The sequence below is a fragment of the Idiotropiscis lumnitzeri genome, chromosome 6, assembly GCF_059441095.1.
Source record: "Idiotropiscis lumnitzeri isolate Australia: NSW breed Sydney's pygmy pipehorse chromosome 6, RoL_Ilum_1.0, whole genome shotgun sequence".
Taxonomy (NCBI): Eukaryota; Metazoa; Chordata; class Actinopteri; order Syngnathiformes; family Syngnathidae; genus Idiotropiscis; species Idiotropiscis lumnitzeri.
The window spans coordinates 19,862,354-19,878,742 of record NC_142396.1 but is presented as its reverse complement, the minus strand read 5'-3'; the positions used below and the strand labels follow the sequence as shown (position 1 = coordinate 19,878,742).

The 16,389-nt window shown below is 38.9% G+C and overlaps 1 protein-coding gene across 1 annotated transcript; it reads right to left on the bottom strand.

Moving 5' to 3' along the window:
* Positions 1-739: 739 nt before the first annotated feature.
* On the bottom strand, positions 740-16,125 carry gan (gigaxonin). Its single transcript, XM_088297683.1, has 13 exons — positions 16,000-16,125; positions 14,624-14,854; positions 14,376-14,490; positions 13,946-14,296; positions 11,999-12,067; positions 11,698-11,849; positions 10,974-11,095; positions 10,382-10,494; positions 8,461-8,610; positions 5,669-5,805; positions 3,898-4,032; positions 2,318-2,427; positions 740-2,229 (listed from the first exon to the last, which is right to left on the bottom strand). Exons 2-13 carry the CDS (start codon positions 14,806-14,808, stop codon positions 2,057-2,059), a joined length of 1,812 nt encoding a protein of 603 aa, XP_088153809.1. The 5' UTR covers positions 14,809-14,854; positions 16,000-16,125; the 3' UTR covers positions 740-2,056.
* Between the last annotated feature and the right edge of the window lie 264 nt (positions 16,126-16,389).

The following is a 16,389-nucleotide window of genomic DNA, read 5'->3' as shown; positions in this document are numbered from 1 at the left end:
CTGCTATGTAGCACTAAAAATTTATTTGGAAATTCTTTTTTTACTGTGTTCTCAAGAGTGTACACTGCAGATGTAGAAAAGGCATTATGATGTCGCCAATGGGAGTTAACTGCTTCAAATTATGGCACTGGAGTAAGCTGTAGTCTGGAATTAATTACTGGTAGTTTAAAGCACAACTTTCACAGTAGTGATAATCCAAATTGTGTATATATATATATATATATATATATATATATATATATATACGTGTGTGTGTGTGTGTTTGTGAGTTAAGGAATCAGGAGTGCAAATCTGGCAATAAACAGGAATTTGTGTTTTTTAAAGTGTACAAGTGACAGCAAAGAGGACATATGATGAATACAATATAAAGCAGTACAATACTGCTAACGTAATGTTCACCAGTAAGTTAGCTACGTCTGATACTGCCAACTGACGTCTCTCTGAACTTTCCCCCCTCTGCATTTTCATAATAGATTGAAAAGGTTTTAAATGAATTGACCTCTGTAATAATAAATGTCTCTCGGAGCGTAAGTTATAATGTGCTCCTTTCGAAGATGTCACTTTGCATAGCAGCGTGAACTCTCACTTAGAGTGATTCTACTTTTACACGTGTGACACTGAGTTGAGGTCGGCTAGTAAAAGCTGGAAGTCACACAAAACAAACTTGTTGCAAAATTGGAAAGGCGTGTAAGCGGTCACCAAGGCAACAAAACATTCATCCATTCCCAACAACTTAATATGTACTTTTGGACCCATCAGATCCAAGAGATTTATTCTTTGCCAAAATCTTGTGTATATACATTCAGTCGCAATCTGCATACGATAAAAAGTAGAAGACAGCAGTGAAAGTGGTCTGCATACTCATTTTACATTTGTTCGTGATGCTACTATGCTGCTATTTCATGTGAGCACAACCTTTCCCATCCTTCCATTTTCTATACTTCCAGATCTCAATTGTGTTGCTGGCAAATTTAGACAACTATCCACACTCACGTTCATACCTATGGACACTTCTTCAATGAACCATCTAAGCATGTTTTGGCACTGGAGGACAAAGCTACTCACGTAAAAACGCACGGGCATAAAGGGATTTCTAATTCTAATTCTAATAATGATCTGAAAACTTTGCCAAGGAAGGTCAGAGAAATGATTCAAACACAGGACCTTTTAACTGTGAGGAAGACATGGCAACAAACAGCCCTCTGTGGTACCCAGAGCAAGCGTTCTCTAATTTCTTTTTCTAATGAAGTATGACATTATGCCAGTTGGTGGATCAGAAATCATATAAAAGATTCTTTTTTGCTCACAGTCAACGAGTCGCATGTATTTCCAAATTTGCTACTGGTGCCAAGTCACAAGATTTGACCAAACAAAAAGCAGTTGAGATCACAGGAAACACAAGTTCTGACAAAAATGTTTGGCTTTTAACGATGCAATGTTTTTAAAATGCTGGTTAGTCACATACTGGATGAAAAACATTGTTAGTTTAATCAGGAATTCCAGCATATTGACAAACTTGCTTAATGTCTTAGCAAGCTATTTTATCTTTTCTCCAGTCTTCCATATGTCGGTTTCCAAATAATTAAATCAATGCTACTTTAGAGCAGTAAAAAATAATAATAGTAATAATTAAAAAAATAAAATATCCATCTTTCTCCCGCAAGTATCCCATACTGCAATTTATTCCACGGTTGTCCATTTAGCAATAGACTACACATAAAAACAAAAAAAAACAAAAACAAAACAAAAAAAAAGATAATATACAGGCTGTTAAAAAAGTGAAAATTATTTGATCGAATCATAAAATCAAATACTTCATTGAAGCCTAAAAAAGTAAATAATTCTTTTATAATTCCTCCGCACCAATTAACAGCATATACCGTGTACAGCAAAAACCAAGTCTCCCTAAAACAGCGCAACAAGCATATTGAGCCACTTAAATACTTCACTGTTTATAAATTCCCTCAACCCAGACACGTTATATGTGGGTGGACATTAGAAGTGTGCAAACGTCAAAGAGAGATGTACAGCAGCAGCTGGTTTGTCCTTCCTCAATTCAGACTCTGATTCGAAACATGCCTTGGCTCAACTGAAGGCGGAACAGACGACAGTTGGCGATCCGAAGTGCGGCACAGGTCGTTTTGGAGAGGTCGCTGGCTAGCATGGGCTTGGTACGATGCCAAGTCCCCGTGCTTCGGCGGAACTCGCGGATGTAGTCGAAACTGGTCCCTGTGTGCCCACAACAGGAAGCGCACTTTGATGAGAACTATTAATGTTGCTTGGAACATGTTGTGCATCGTAGTAGTGTTCCACTGACCCGTGTCCAAGTCTCCAACCACATAGATGCTGCCTCCGATGGGAACAGCACCATAGACGAATGATGAGCTCGTCTGGATACAAAGGTTTTGGTCATCCAGAAACATCCACCTGCACAAAACCACATTATCACAAAAAGTACAGAAGCAGTGACGTAACAGCAAGGGAGCAGAGTATGTCGCTAGTAGAGGAACACAGCTGCTTCTTTGTTCGCTTTGACAAACCACAGGTACCACCCACAAACCTAATGAGGAATACTGGTTTATAAAAATGCATGGATGAACGGGTGGATCTATTATTTAGTTTACATTTTACATGATCATGCTATGCATCTTTTTACTCTAATCTCGTTGCACACTTGAGTACAATGACAATAAAGGGATTTCTATTTCTATTTCTATCTGACAGCTGCAAACTAAATTATGTTACGCAGTACATATAAGTAGATTATGGGGACAATGTTTTTTTTGTTTTTTTTTTTTGCTAACAAGTAGTTCAACAAGTAATTGACTCTTATATTATCTCATCTATTATTGCATAGCATCATTGTATGTGCCAAATGTTGCCCAGTTGGCATCCATTGCAGCCTGGTCATCCTGGAAGGGGGATTCCCCCATCTGTGGTCCCTTCTCAAGGTTTCTCACTTTTCCCCTAATGAGGTTTTGTGAGTTTTTCCTTGCCCTCCTGGGGGTTAAGATCGGGGATGTCGATTGTGGCTATGTAAAGCCCTTTGAGACTGTCTGTGATTAAGGGCTATACAAATAAAATTGACTTGACTTGACTTGACTTTGCTGCTCAAGAGTGCTGGAGCTTCTTTGATATCATTTATTAAGAAGAAAGTAGTTTCCAAAATGTTATCCAGCCATCCATTGTCCGACCCGCTTAATGTAAAATGCACGATTTAAAGCTAGTGCTTTGCTCATAATATAATAATTGATGAAAAAAATATATAGCTTAATGTTGCATGAGTATTTTAGTAAAAATTTAAATCACAAATTTGTTTGCAGTACAAAACTAAAAAATCTAAAAAGGGAAACAATATTACGACAAATCAAATGTATTTTCTCTTAAAATAAAAAAAAAAGTGCAAACGTATAAATTTGAGTATGGTTTCTTTGTCTCAACAAACAGTTCATTGGAGTTTACTTGCAAAACACTTAAATTGCCGTCAAACTGGTGTAACATCTAAATAAACAATTTCAATACAACACCCAAACTTTGAACTCAAGTCCCCCAACTCACTACAGTATTAGATATTGTAAAATGTTTTAGAGATATATATTTTTTGATTATGCCAATTTTGTAATCGTTGAGTGTAATCATCATAATTGAAATTGAATTTCAATTAATTGCACAGCCTTATTACAACCCATCAATGAACAAATATTCAAATAGCCAAGACTTCAGGTCAAGCCTTATAGACTCACAGAAAATATTATAAAACAACAGATTGCTTTTACTGCAAGTTGAAATGAATTAAAATACACTTCTTGACTTGAGTAGCATTCCCCCTCAGAAAACGAATCACTAATTTAACTAATACTGCTCACGAATGTCGAAGAAACGTCCGCAGATACAAACCTCCTCATTTCATCATGGTAGAATTCAGACTTGCAGGTCATCATATGACGTTGCTCAGGGTTGTCGCTCTCTTGACTTCTTACTCCACCAAACACGTAGAGCTCCTTACCGATGCCACAGGCCACAGATCCAAACCTAATCGGAAAGATTCTATTTTAAATTTCAAATGGGTTGACTCAGAGCCATCATCAAATGTATGATTTAGAAGAGAGATCTCTCGCTCTAGGAGAGGAAATGCTTTGCTTGTGAGTCAAAATCCAATCATATCAAATTGTGATGGGTGATCAATTCATGAAAACACTGTGCAGAAGGGTAAGTCTTTGTTGAGTTTTGTGTGAAGTTATCGACATGGGGGAATTGTTTGGGGGGGACACTTATGTTTGACGATCTGTCGGCATGACATACACAATCCACACCATATTTGACAAAAGTCATTTGGCAGCTTGCTGCTGCCTCCACACGGTAAAATATCTTGTGGGGGGCTGTGTGTGCTTCGCAGTTCACACTTGCTTTTTTTAGATTTGGAGTTCTAAATACAGCCACATCTAGTTATGCCCCTCATTTTCATCCATACTCGCTACTGGCCCAGAAGTATGTGGGGCGGGTTGAGAGCTGGCTACTTTGCATTCGAAAGGGCTTCTAAAAAGTGAAGATTTCAGAGCATTTGACATAATCATGTGACCAAAATATCCTTAGGACAAAAATGCATGTCTCCTTTGGATGAAAATAATGCTAGCAAAAACAAAAATAAAAAACAAACAAAAAAGATAATTTAATCTGTGGTGTTGCTAATGCAACACATTTATTTGTCAAGGGATTCTGCAGTTCTGGAATCAAGTAGACGTTGTGACTAAAACACTGAAATAACTACGTTTCTTCCACATCCTGTGCAACATTCTGAAATGATAATGCAGATCTTGAAAACTAGTCAAATTGAAATTAAAACTGAAACTGTAGGTGCCGTGAAAATGACCACAAAGCTGTGTTTCATTTCTTGTCGTGCAATACGGGAACACATGATGTCAGACAGCATAAAACAAGAGTGTATTCTTTCAAAATTAAAAACACTTGAAATAAATCAAGACAAATCAATGTATGACGACAAAAACAATAAAGGTAAGGTGAAATATTCTCAAATGAAAGCGCTTGTGTCAGTAAATGTAATGAAAAAGCCCCCTTCATTAATCAAACTCCTCGCCATAATTTCTGGGGGGGGTATGCAGACACATAAAAAGACACATTTTACTTAGAGCTTTTTAGCTAACTTCAATATTTGCAAGCCTGTTGTGGCTCTTTTTATGCTGACACATCACAACTTACCTACTGTCTTTTAACTAAGAAAAGCTGCTTTTCATGCATGCATAATTTTTCTCCCTCTCCCTCTTTTTCTTTTCTGAGTCCCTGATCACTTTCTATTTTGCTTCTCCATCTTTAGCATCATCAGACGTTGAAATTGTAAACACTCACCGCTCGCAAACTCGAGGGCGCGCACACTAGACTGTCAGTGTCTGGTGTGCGTGCGGTACGCAGGAGCGGGGGGTGGGGGTGGGGAGGTTGTGGCAGTCACGGAGCAGAGCAGACGTGCCTCTATTCGGGATTAGTGATTATCCCATGAACAAACAGCTGTTTAATACATAATATGGCCACTCAAAAATTATTTTCCTCCCATCGCTTGGGTACCCCCTCTAGCATGGCGCCCCTTTGCGCCATATATGCCGCATATATACTTTTTGCGCCACTGCTCCTCACAAACCCAAAATGACATGTTTACCTTCTCTCCTTGAGCGGACAGAGGCCTGTCCACTGCTGTGTTTTCGGGTCAAAGCATTCAACTGAGTCAAAAAGTTTCCCATAGGAGCCGCCACCCATGGCATAGATCTTCTTATTCATGGAGGCGTAGCAACCCACCTGGGAGGGAGATAAGATTTACATTATACATAATCATTATTTGGTCACAGGTCTGTCAGGTTGCTGGTGCAATCCATCTTCTGTACTGCTTCTTCTCACTAGGGTCGCAGGAGGGGGTGCTGGAGCCTATCCCAGCTATCTTCGGGCAGTAGGCGGGGGACACCCTGAACTGGTTGCCAGCCAATTGCAGGGCACGCAGAGACCAACAACCATCCGCGCTCACACTCATACCTAGGGGCAATTTAGAGTGTTTATTCGACCTGCCATGCATGTTTTTGGAATGTGGGAGGAAACTGGAGTACCTGGAGGAACCCACGCAAGCACGGGGAGAACATGCAAACTCCACACAGGATGGCCGGAGCCGGGATCGAACCCACGCCCGATGCTGTCTCTCACTGTGAGGCCATCGTGCTAACCAGTCGTCCACCGTGCCGCCAATCATTATTTGGTGCAATATCGGAGCAAAAACAAAATTATGAGGTCTAAGAAACTACCTGAAGGGAAAACCATTTCAGCACAGCACATAGGGCCATATTCTCATGTTTGCGTTTTTTTTTTTTTTTTTAGCGCACATGCCTTTAACACCTTACATCTCGTACAGACTTCTAACACATCCATGTGTAACCTGGTTATTTGGAGCAATCACCAAAGCGGAATAACTCATTAAAATCTCACGCTGGCGGTTTGAATCCTGGGAATCAGTCAAAGTGCAATGAATGGCTTTTCATTTGGAGCGCAAAGTATAGCAAAGATTAGTAGTCGGGTAGTCGCAAACAGTTTCAGAGTTTTTTTTTCTTGCTGCAAGGAAATTTTGAGCATGTTAAAAATTGCCTTGCAACAAGAAAAGTACAGGTGAACTAACGACCATTAGGCGAATATTTGCAACCTTGATCGAACCCTGACGAGAGCGTAACATCTGCGACCTTCGCAAACAGCGGCAATTGTGCGCCGTTCAGAGGGATAGGGGCTTTACTTGGGTGAGAAAAATAAAGGTATAAAAAAATGGAAAACAAAAAATGGAAACACTGGGCAGCAGAACAGTTCTATGCAATTTGATTGGTAGTGAGCGTCACATGGTGCTGTGCCGACTAGAAGCAGAGACGTAGACGAAAAGCACTCCAGCTCAGTGTTGCCCATTGAAGGCAGATAATAACAGACCCAAAGTGGAGCCAAGATGCTCAGCTCAGATTTCAAAATTGACAAACAGATCAGCACACATGTTTATGCTTCTCATCAATTTGAACAAATAAAGGTTCACACATGAGACTTTTTATAAACGAGTAGTGCATTTTTCGAATCACTTCTTTGAATTAAAATTGATTTTAATAGTATTTGCACTGATATAACAAACATCTACACGACTGTTACGATAGTTGTAAAAAGCATTCCTGGTGCATCTGAGATATGCAACCTGTGCTTTTCATCAAAGTGAGATGTGACAGAATATTGACTAATTTTAACCACTGCTCGCCATTGGAAATCTTCACCAGACAACAGCCAGTACAGACCTGTCAGCTTTGCTGTGTAGACAAATACACGCGGGGATCAGTCACGTGACGTCCGGATTCAATTGTAAGGGTGTGTGATATGATTGACTGCCAAATAAAAATATGGCAGAATAATGTGGAAATTAATGCCCTGTAATTGGCGCTTTGGCATTAAATATGGGCCCCGTTGAGTGGGCTTCTTTGTGAACCATTGCAGTGACAAAGCGACTGACAGACAGAAGACATAAGGAACATTTGAATTAGATTTTCTCCATGCTATTATGGACGAAGACATTTTCAGTCAGGAACTTTTTCCCTTTTTCCTTCCTTCGGTAAGGGAATGGAAATTTATGTGTTTTATTTCCTTATAATAGTGTGTTTTTTCACTTGTTTCGATATTGCATTATATATATTTAACCATGCACATTCAGAAAAAGAAAAAAGATTAACTTAATTTTGGGGCCAGAATGGATTAATTGCATTTCTGTTCAATTCAATGGGAAAAAATTCCTCAATTTGTAAAGGTTTCAAGTTACAAATGAGCTCACCAATTACCAATTAATTCTGTAACTAGAGGTCAATTTAACCCGTTCTTGCATTCACCCACAAAGCAGGGACGAGCAGAGGGAGGAAAAATTTGTTTCCAGAACAACTCGAGCTTTTCCGGGGCTTTTAATTTTTACTTTTTTTTCTCCATGAAAATTCCACTTGAGTAAAATTCCAGCCTTTGGAATAGTTGTGGCAGCATAGACATTTTGTAAAAAAAGTTTTGGAGTTGTAGCGGATGTTCATAGAACCGATGCATAAACAAGCAATAAAATAATCCTAAAAGCACACTGAAGAGGTTTTGCCGCTAGCATTAGAGCTACTTGGCTGCCATTAGTGCTACTGTACACTGATAGTCCTCATTAGTAAACGAAAACAAAAGTTGCATGAGCCTCTGAATTGAAGGGACATAACTAAACTGAAACAATTAAACTAAGACTTAAACAGTTAAACCAGTGTGTATGTGTGACAAGTCACCCAGTGGTCAGAAAGGGAACGAATCAGTGCGACCGCCTGCTGATGATGCAGGTAAACCAATATGCATGTAAATGACCATAAATCAAGTCAATCAACATTTACCCACTTATTCATGTTCCACTTAAGTGTTTGTAAGATGTCTTACCTTGCGGATCATCGTCATACTGGTCTGCATCTTCCAGGTATTGACGTGAGGGTCAAACACTTCTACAGTGGTCAGTTCACATTCTGCATTTTCCCCTCCAAGAATATATATTAGACCATCCAGCTCCACCACGCCAAAGTTCTGGCGAGTCTGCACAAATTAGAATCATGACATATTTAAGTGCTCTTCTGCGATGCTTGAAGAGTGTGAGAATCCAAAATAATTAACTCATCCAGTTAACAAAAAGTGGAAATAAACTTAAACTTATGAGGCTGTAAAAAATGCCTTGAACAAATAATTACTAAATGTATCTAAAAGTAAACAAATGCACAAGCGCTCATCCAAATGTATGCTATCATATTTAGAAAAAAAAATAGATAACACAAAGTGGCTGCTATTTATTTTTCCATCTTTTGTGCTAAGTTGTCACCATTCAAAAAGGTGGTCCTGAATGCATCGACTTTAGCAGGAATTGCTACAGAGGTGGCGCTGGGCACTGTGGCAGGTGTTTATATGTCTGTCTAGTGACAGATATTGTCACCAGAGCAACATCATAAATCGCACACAAGCTGGAGCCACAACACTTTACAGGTGTGTAATTGAGAAGAAAGTGAAGAGCGAGTTCAATGTGTGCTCTTCAACCCCTGAGCCCTGGCAAGTGGTGACAATCATAAAAATCTCAAAATGTCGCCATGCCAACTAGTGGAGAGACAGTTGTGATTCCATCAGATAACGTGTTATATAAACAAATTCTGCGTAGTGATAAAACCTGAAAACATTTCAATGTCATTTTCTTTTTTTCTATCTCTTTCTAAACCACCTATATTGATTTCAATTAGTTATTATTCAACGTTATTTTATCATACACAATCAAATAGTGCAACAACGTTAGCAATAGCATTGGCTGCTAACATAGCAAATGGAAGTGTTAGTTAATGATATGATTGCATCACACTCAAAGGTGGGTCTTATCGGGAAAAAAAGGGTCAAGTGCCCAGCTATGATAACTACCAGGTGCACCCTAAAATGCCACATTTTGTTTTGTTTGTTTTTCATGTTTCAAACTAAATATTCATTACTTGTTTCATGGAAAGGACTTTAATTGAATCAAATTCAATGTTCACCGATTGTCACCAGTGGACAGACTTGCTTCTAACAACATGGCCATGGAACAGCTAGTGTTGCCAAATTAGCAAACTGTTTGCTATATTCAACTTTTCCAACCATTTCACAACTTTTTTTTCCTACATTAAAAACAGCAACTAGTGAGTTCTTATGAAGAAACAGACAATAAGAACGTAATCATTTTCACACTGTTTTCTGTTTGAAGAGAAGTGAGCCAAATGGAAGGCAATCAAAGTGAACATTGCGAGAGACGTGGTATGCGCACTGAATGTATATTGAAAAGAGAGTCAGTCATTTGTCATGTTGGAACATTTGACATGGGGTATGTCCGTCCAAGATTTACGTGCAAAGTCACATTCATACCAGAGCTATTCATTTTAAGTAGGAGGAGTAATTTGTTACGTTTGTTTGATTATTTTTTATCATACATACACAGTCCTCATATCTCATTATGGATTATTTTAATTATTTTTTGTTGGGAACAAATGACAGTCAGTCACTTACCACTGGTTCGTTTGAACAGCCAATCTACTTTCTGTTTCCATTTGGTTATGTAACATTGTCTATTGTGACGCATCTAAAATAAAAACGTTTCCGATGCTTGAGGTACAGCCACGCACTCTACGTTTTCCTTTTGTTTAAATTTCTTTTAGCAAAATTGTGATTATACAGATAACAGTGATCATATCGTTCATTATAATCCTGACATGAAATGGTTGTACCTTTTGATCTCTAATTAAGCAAAATGAAAAGACGTGAGCAATTTGAAAAGAAATACAGGAATTGTCGAGGCTACCTGTAACATTGAGGGTATGGGGCTCCACGTATTGGAGTCTGGGTCGTACTTCTCACCAGTGTCCAAGACCATCTCGTTCTCGTCTGTCCCACCCACAACAAATAAAAATCCCTCTACAACACAGGAAAAAAAAACATGATTCAAAAGGTATTACAGTACTTATTTGTACAATGTAGAACAATAATTCTCAACTGTTGTCACCCTGGAACCAGCATCATTCTATTATCTCAATATTGAGACCGGGAGTACAAAGAAGTTTTTTTTTTTTTTATACCCTTCAAAAAAAGCCTTTAAATACTGCTAGCTATGACGTTCGCTAGCCAGCGGCAGGGCTGCATTGTATTTTTTCACAACGTCGCTAGTGACCAGATTGCAAGTAACATTACCTAACACTTATAAAATATTGTAAATCCTATGTGGAAACCTGAAACGACTCTGTTCAGAAAAACTTTTAGGCCCAGAGCCACCAGTTGAGAATCCCCGATTTAGACTATTAATTCAACATATTATTGTAAACCTTCATTAATGGATGTACAAGAGTGGAAAAGATTATTTCTGCATCATAGTCATGCACTGCCACCTTGTGACATACCAGCAGCGACCACCCCATGACCTATACGGGCGATGCTCATCGGCTGCAGCTCAATCCAGGCTTGTCGGTTGGTGTCATAGAGTGGACACATGCAGCGAGTCAGAGCTGTTGGTTTCCTGGTCCTGTCCGGAACAAACAAATTTTGGACTCCACTACAGTAACTTTTTCTTTTACACACTCATTTTTAACATTAAGAGCACTAAGATAAGGTTTGCAGACTCAGGTCAAATAGTGGAGCCCAGAGTTCAAAGCAAACGTGGTGAGGCAGCATTCCGCTGCTATGCTGCAAACCCAAATGTTTTTATGTCAAGATTAAAAAAGATGGCATGTTTGTTTTGTAATCATGTTTGTGATTTATTTCCCCCTGCTATTCACAACCAACAATTAGCCATCTTTCTTGAGTAAATGCAGACATTATCTGTCACATTAGCGTCTTATAGACAGTAGGTCTAGGTCTCGGATATTAATCAGGGATTTTTCGCCGAACGACTTGACCAAGAGAGTCTTCATTGCAAGGCAACTCTCTGTAACACCGTATTGCGTGATGTCGAAAACAGCTGAAGCAAGTTGCTGATTATTTTTTACAAAATAAAGGGCTCACTACCCGCAAGTTAGGCTATATACTATCAGAGATGGGAATATTAATTATTTCAGCACAACGGTTGATCCGATTAAATTTTGTGATCACTCTGGATTTAAGATTGAACCCATTTCCACATCTTACCTACGATCCTCTCCACCGACGACAACAATGCATTCAGAATAACCTCGAGGCTTGAAAGCAGCTAGAGCTGCTTCCCCTTGTAGCTGACTCTCTCCTAGCACTGGGTGACAGTGCTCTCTAATCACCTCTCTCATCAGCGGCTCCCCCAAGGCCTAAAGGGATATAATGACACATGCACGCAAGTTAAAACCTGACCTGGCAAGAAATATATGTTGGGCATGAAAACCTAAACCGACAATGAACTGAATGTGCAGACTGCACATAATACAATTCAACGCATAAGAACGGGCAGTTTCAGGACCTGTTCTCTCAGGTAACTTGCATCCAAGCCTTGCAACCACACTGAAGACATCACTTCCTTCATGTGTACCTGTAATTAGACAAAGCGATTATGTTAAATGTTGAAAAAAATAAATCAATACAGTGCAATTTTTTTATACAGTACAGTAGCTGGTAACAGCCATGCGATTACTCACTGCACCTACAGGAAGTGAAAACTTTGCTGTAACAGCTTTATTTCATTATTCTGGTCAGATGTTCTACAAGATTTTGTTTTTCATTCAAATGAGCATTTGTGAGGTCAGCTGTCATGTTGTGGGGCTTAGCACAACCTCCCTTCAATGTGCTTCATTGGGCTTGAAAAATGTCTTCCACCAACTGTTCTCACAAAGTTGAAATCTTCCAATTGTCCAGAAGGTATTCAGGGGGGACTAAGGGGAAATAAATCCAATCAAATCAATCTTGATTAATTGATCAAGAAGTATGTAAACAACTAATGTTTTGTATTTATACTGTAAATCAGCATGCAGATATTGAATGTAATTTCTTTTGCATCATTGAGTTAATATTTCAGATTTTTTTTCTTCCTCTCAAATGGCACAATTTGGTTAGGCTACTATCATGTGACCATAAAATGTGAAAATGGCCATATCGGTAAATCACTCAAGGCATCACATCCGCATCAGCACTCTTTCAAATGTGGAAGAAAATGCAAGTTTGACATCAAAATAAACACATTGCCGTCTGCCTAAATTATGCAAATGAACACAATAAAAATAATAATAAACCTGAGGATAATACAATTTTTTTGTTGACTATTCCTTGACAGTTGATTTTTTTTTCATACTTCAAGTAGAGTACATTTTTTAAGTACAGTTCATTTGTATTTCACTTAAGTACAGTTAATGCCTATTTTAAGACTAAACCCTCAATGTCTGTAATTTTTTTAAAAATATATTATAATTTGGGACATTATGGCGAGCTAAAGACTTTGCGTAAAGTACAGTATTTGAGAAACCCTGCACTAAATTAATCTATATTAGAAGGGTTCTGATCATTAAATAAGTAAAATAGGGACAGCCACTGGAGTAATGTTCGGGTTACCATTATTTAAATCGATAGGGAGAACAGTCAGTAAAAATTGTTATTGTTTGGAGTTTACATTTTCTCCTTGGGAATGCATTCTATCGGCACTCCGGCTTTCACCCACATTCAAAAAATATTCACGTTAGGTTAATTGTTAACTCTAAATTGTTCAGAAATGGAAAGTTTTTGGCAATATTGTACGAAAAAGAAACTTCCCCATAAAGACACTAGAAAGACTTTTGAGCATGTGACCGAGCCCAGTCAGGATGTACCCGAGAAGAAATTTGCCAACGGTTTAGCTCACTAGCTCACCCACAATACTAATGAGGTCTAGAACGGTATAATAATAACAATAATAATAATAATAATAAAAATAATAATAATGAAAATAAAATAACATTTTATTCAATTTGGGAGTTTGTGCAAATGGGTGCATGTGTTCCGTAAAAGTGAACCTAGCCAAATAAGATAAGTCATTGCATGCGCATGAAAAATCCCACCGATGTACTGTTTAAACCTGAAAAAAGAAGAGAGAGGATGTCTGAATTGAATGAAAAAAAAAACAAAAAAAAAACAACCAAGTCTAAGAAGATATTACTCAATTAATTAATTATTAATTAAATAACATGAGCTGGACTAGACCCCCTAATTCTGCCTGAATCCTAATTCTATACAAATACATTACGGTCAATTGTATGCCTTAAAATATGTGGGAACCGTTTGAAGATAACATTATTCTGTACCACCATGACTCCATGACTGTGCTGAGATCCATTTGGAGTGGACCAATTTGCACAAAAGCCTGAAATCAAGCCCATCAAAAGTGTTATGGATGAGCTCAAAAAGAGATGGTGAGCCAGGTCCAACATCGGTGAGCACATACCCTGCGAGCATCTGGATCGTGGGTTAACCATCGCACCACAGCCTCCAGCACATGCTTTTCATTACCGATGTTAAGCTTCTCCTCAGCCAGCACCTCGCAGAGTCGGCCGTGAGGCAACTCCCTGAACTCCTCTGTGAGCGCCACGTCACGGAAATGTGTGTGCAAATACTCTGTGGCGGCGTAGTGGACATGGTGGAGGCAGTAATGGAGGGAGAAAAGACGGATGCCGATACAGTTCTCTGCTGTGATGCAGCTTTCAAGGAACTGGCAACACAGCAACTTGAGCTCAGTCATGAGGAGCAGGTCAGATGCTTGCACCATGTCCTGGATGGTCCCTTCACTCAAAGTGATCTGTATGGAAAGGTCAGCCACACGTTAAAACACATACAAGTACATAAACGATAGACATAGTGACAATAGACGGACTTACTTCACCACTGAAGATGTAGTCCAGAATTTGTTTCATAATGGGCATGGAGACCCCCTGCAGCTCAATCCTGTACATTGACCCATCTTCTTTTGGAGGATTATAGTTCAATTTGGTCCTAGAATAGAATCATAAACACGAGCGACCCCTAGGCCCTGAAACCGGTACTTTATAGACGCACATTTGAATAGTTACAATGAGAGCTACCATTAGTGGAATGATGCTTAAATGCCTCAGTCATATTGGCCTACCTAATATAAGGGCTGGCTGCAGCCAGGATGTTTTTCTGGACGGGAAGCTCCTCACCGTCCACCACCAGCAATGCATCATGGAAGCTTTGCTCTTGCCAGAATGTGCGAAGAACTCTGAGAAGGTTCTGGGAATGTTGAGGGTCAAATACCCTGGAGCCAGGATCACTTGATGCAGAATCTGGCATGTCTGGATTTGGGGAAGTCTGGTTGTGTGCTCTTAAATACTGATGACTAATCACAGTTTGCAGATTAGTGATCAGCAGAGTCGATCAATGACAAGAAAACAAAAACAGATAGGAATTGATAAGATTAAATGCACTGAATATAAATCAAAACTCCACCCATTAAGTGAGAAGTTAAAAGAGTAAGACATCCCATATTATGTGCCCAATTATAAAAATGTTTCTGCGAGTGAAATGTCGTTTGCCCCACTGTTGTAAGTGTGACCACATCCACTATTTCTCAGCCTGGTAGCTAGTTTCCAGAGTGAAAAGAGGCATGTTCAAATAGAAGCCAAAGTACTATCATTTCAAAGCCAAATGGTAAGCAGAAATGCAGTGGGAGTGTTAACAAAGATAAGCATTATTCTAAAGCATGACCCTTGGTTGATTTCAGCAGGACAAGAAATATGGTGTGGAAAATTTGATGCAATTATTGATCCTTGGGGTATTTTAACAAATGCATGTCACAGACATGTCATATGAAAAGCTCCTTAAAGTAGCACTAATGGATAAGAGACCTGCAGGAGGTTTGAGTATTTGTTGCCTAACTGCTATGACCATTTAATTAAATGTTGGTTATTTTAACAAAGCGTGTAGCCAAGCAAAAAAGACAAACAAAGGGACATTATCGTCGCTTTAAAAACAACAACAACAAAAAACAACAACACCCGTCTTTACAACAACACACTCCAGGGGGAAGTAGTGAGCACGTTATCCCATCTGTCCTATGTAGGAAAACCAATATGACTCACAAAAACCGGTTTAATATCCAGCGCTTATTGTATAACAAGAATACAGTAATCAGAATCAAGATCGCGAGTTAGTAGAATATGTCAACAACAAATACGAATGTCATATGTTCTTATCAAAGGGGACCGCGTAAAGTACGAGGTGCCTAAATGGAGTTTAGCCTATTTGCTTGTCAAAGACTCGATGAGCGCGCGGGTTATTTTATCGTACTCATTCCCAAAAACGATACATTGCAGTTCGCAATATAGTTCTCACGTAAGTGATATTATCTCAGAAGAGTCAATAATGGTGTGTTTAAAATGGAATGTACTGTATTCCGCCGTGCAGCACGTTTACAGTCGTCCAAAACTTGCCATGTCATTTTTTAAAGAATCAAAATTCAAGTGAAACAGAGATATGCCTTACCTTGAGATAAAAAAAAAACACGTCACTCTTTCCAATGGGTGCAGTCTGTGCGTATTACCCAACTACATTTTATTCCGGACAGAGCACATATCACACTGTTTTGCGAAAACCCAATACATGTATTGTGTTGCATTTCCCGACCATGGGAAATTTTAAAATTTCCCAATAATGTACAAAAACATAACGTAAGTGGGTTTTATTTGACAGTGAAAATATTTGTTTCATACATGTACTATGAGAATTGTTGCAAACGATTGCTGAACAGCTTAAACAGGTTGGTGTTTGTAATTTGAAAATATTATTGAACGTGGAGTTTTTGCTGTACCTGAACACACCATCCGTGTGGCGGAAATACGTAGCTGAGTAGCGTTCAAATATGTTGTTCATAGT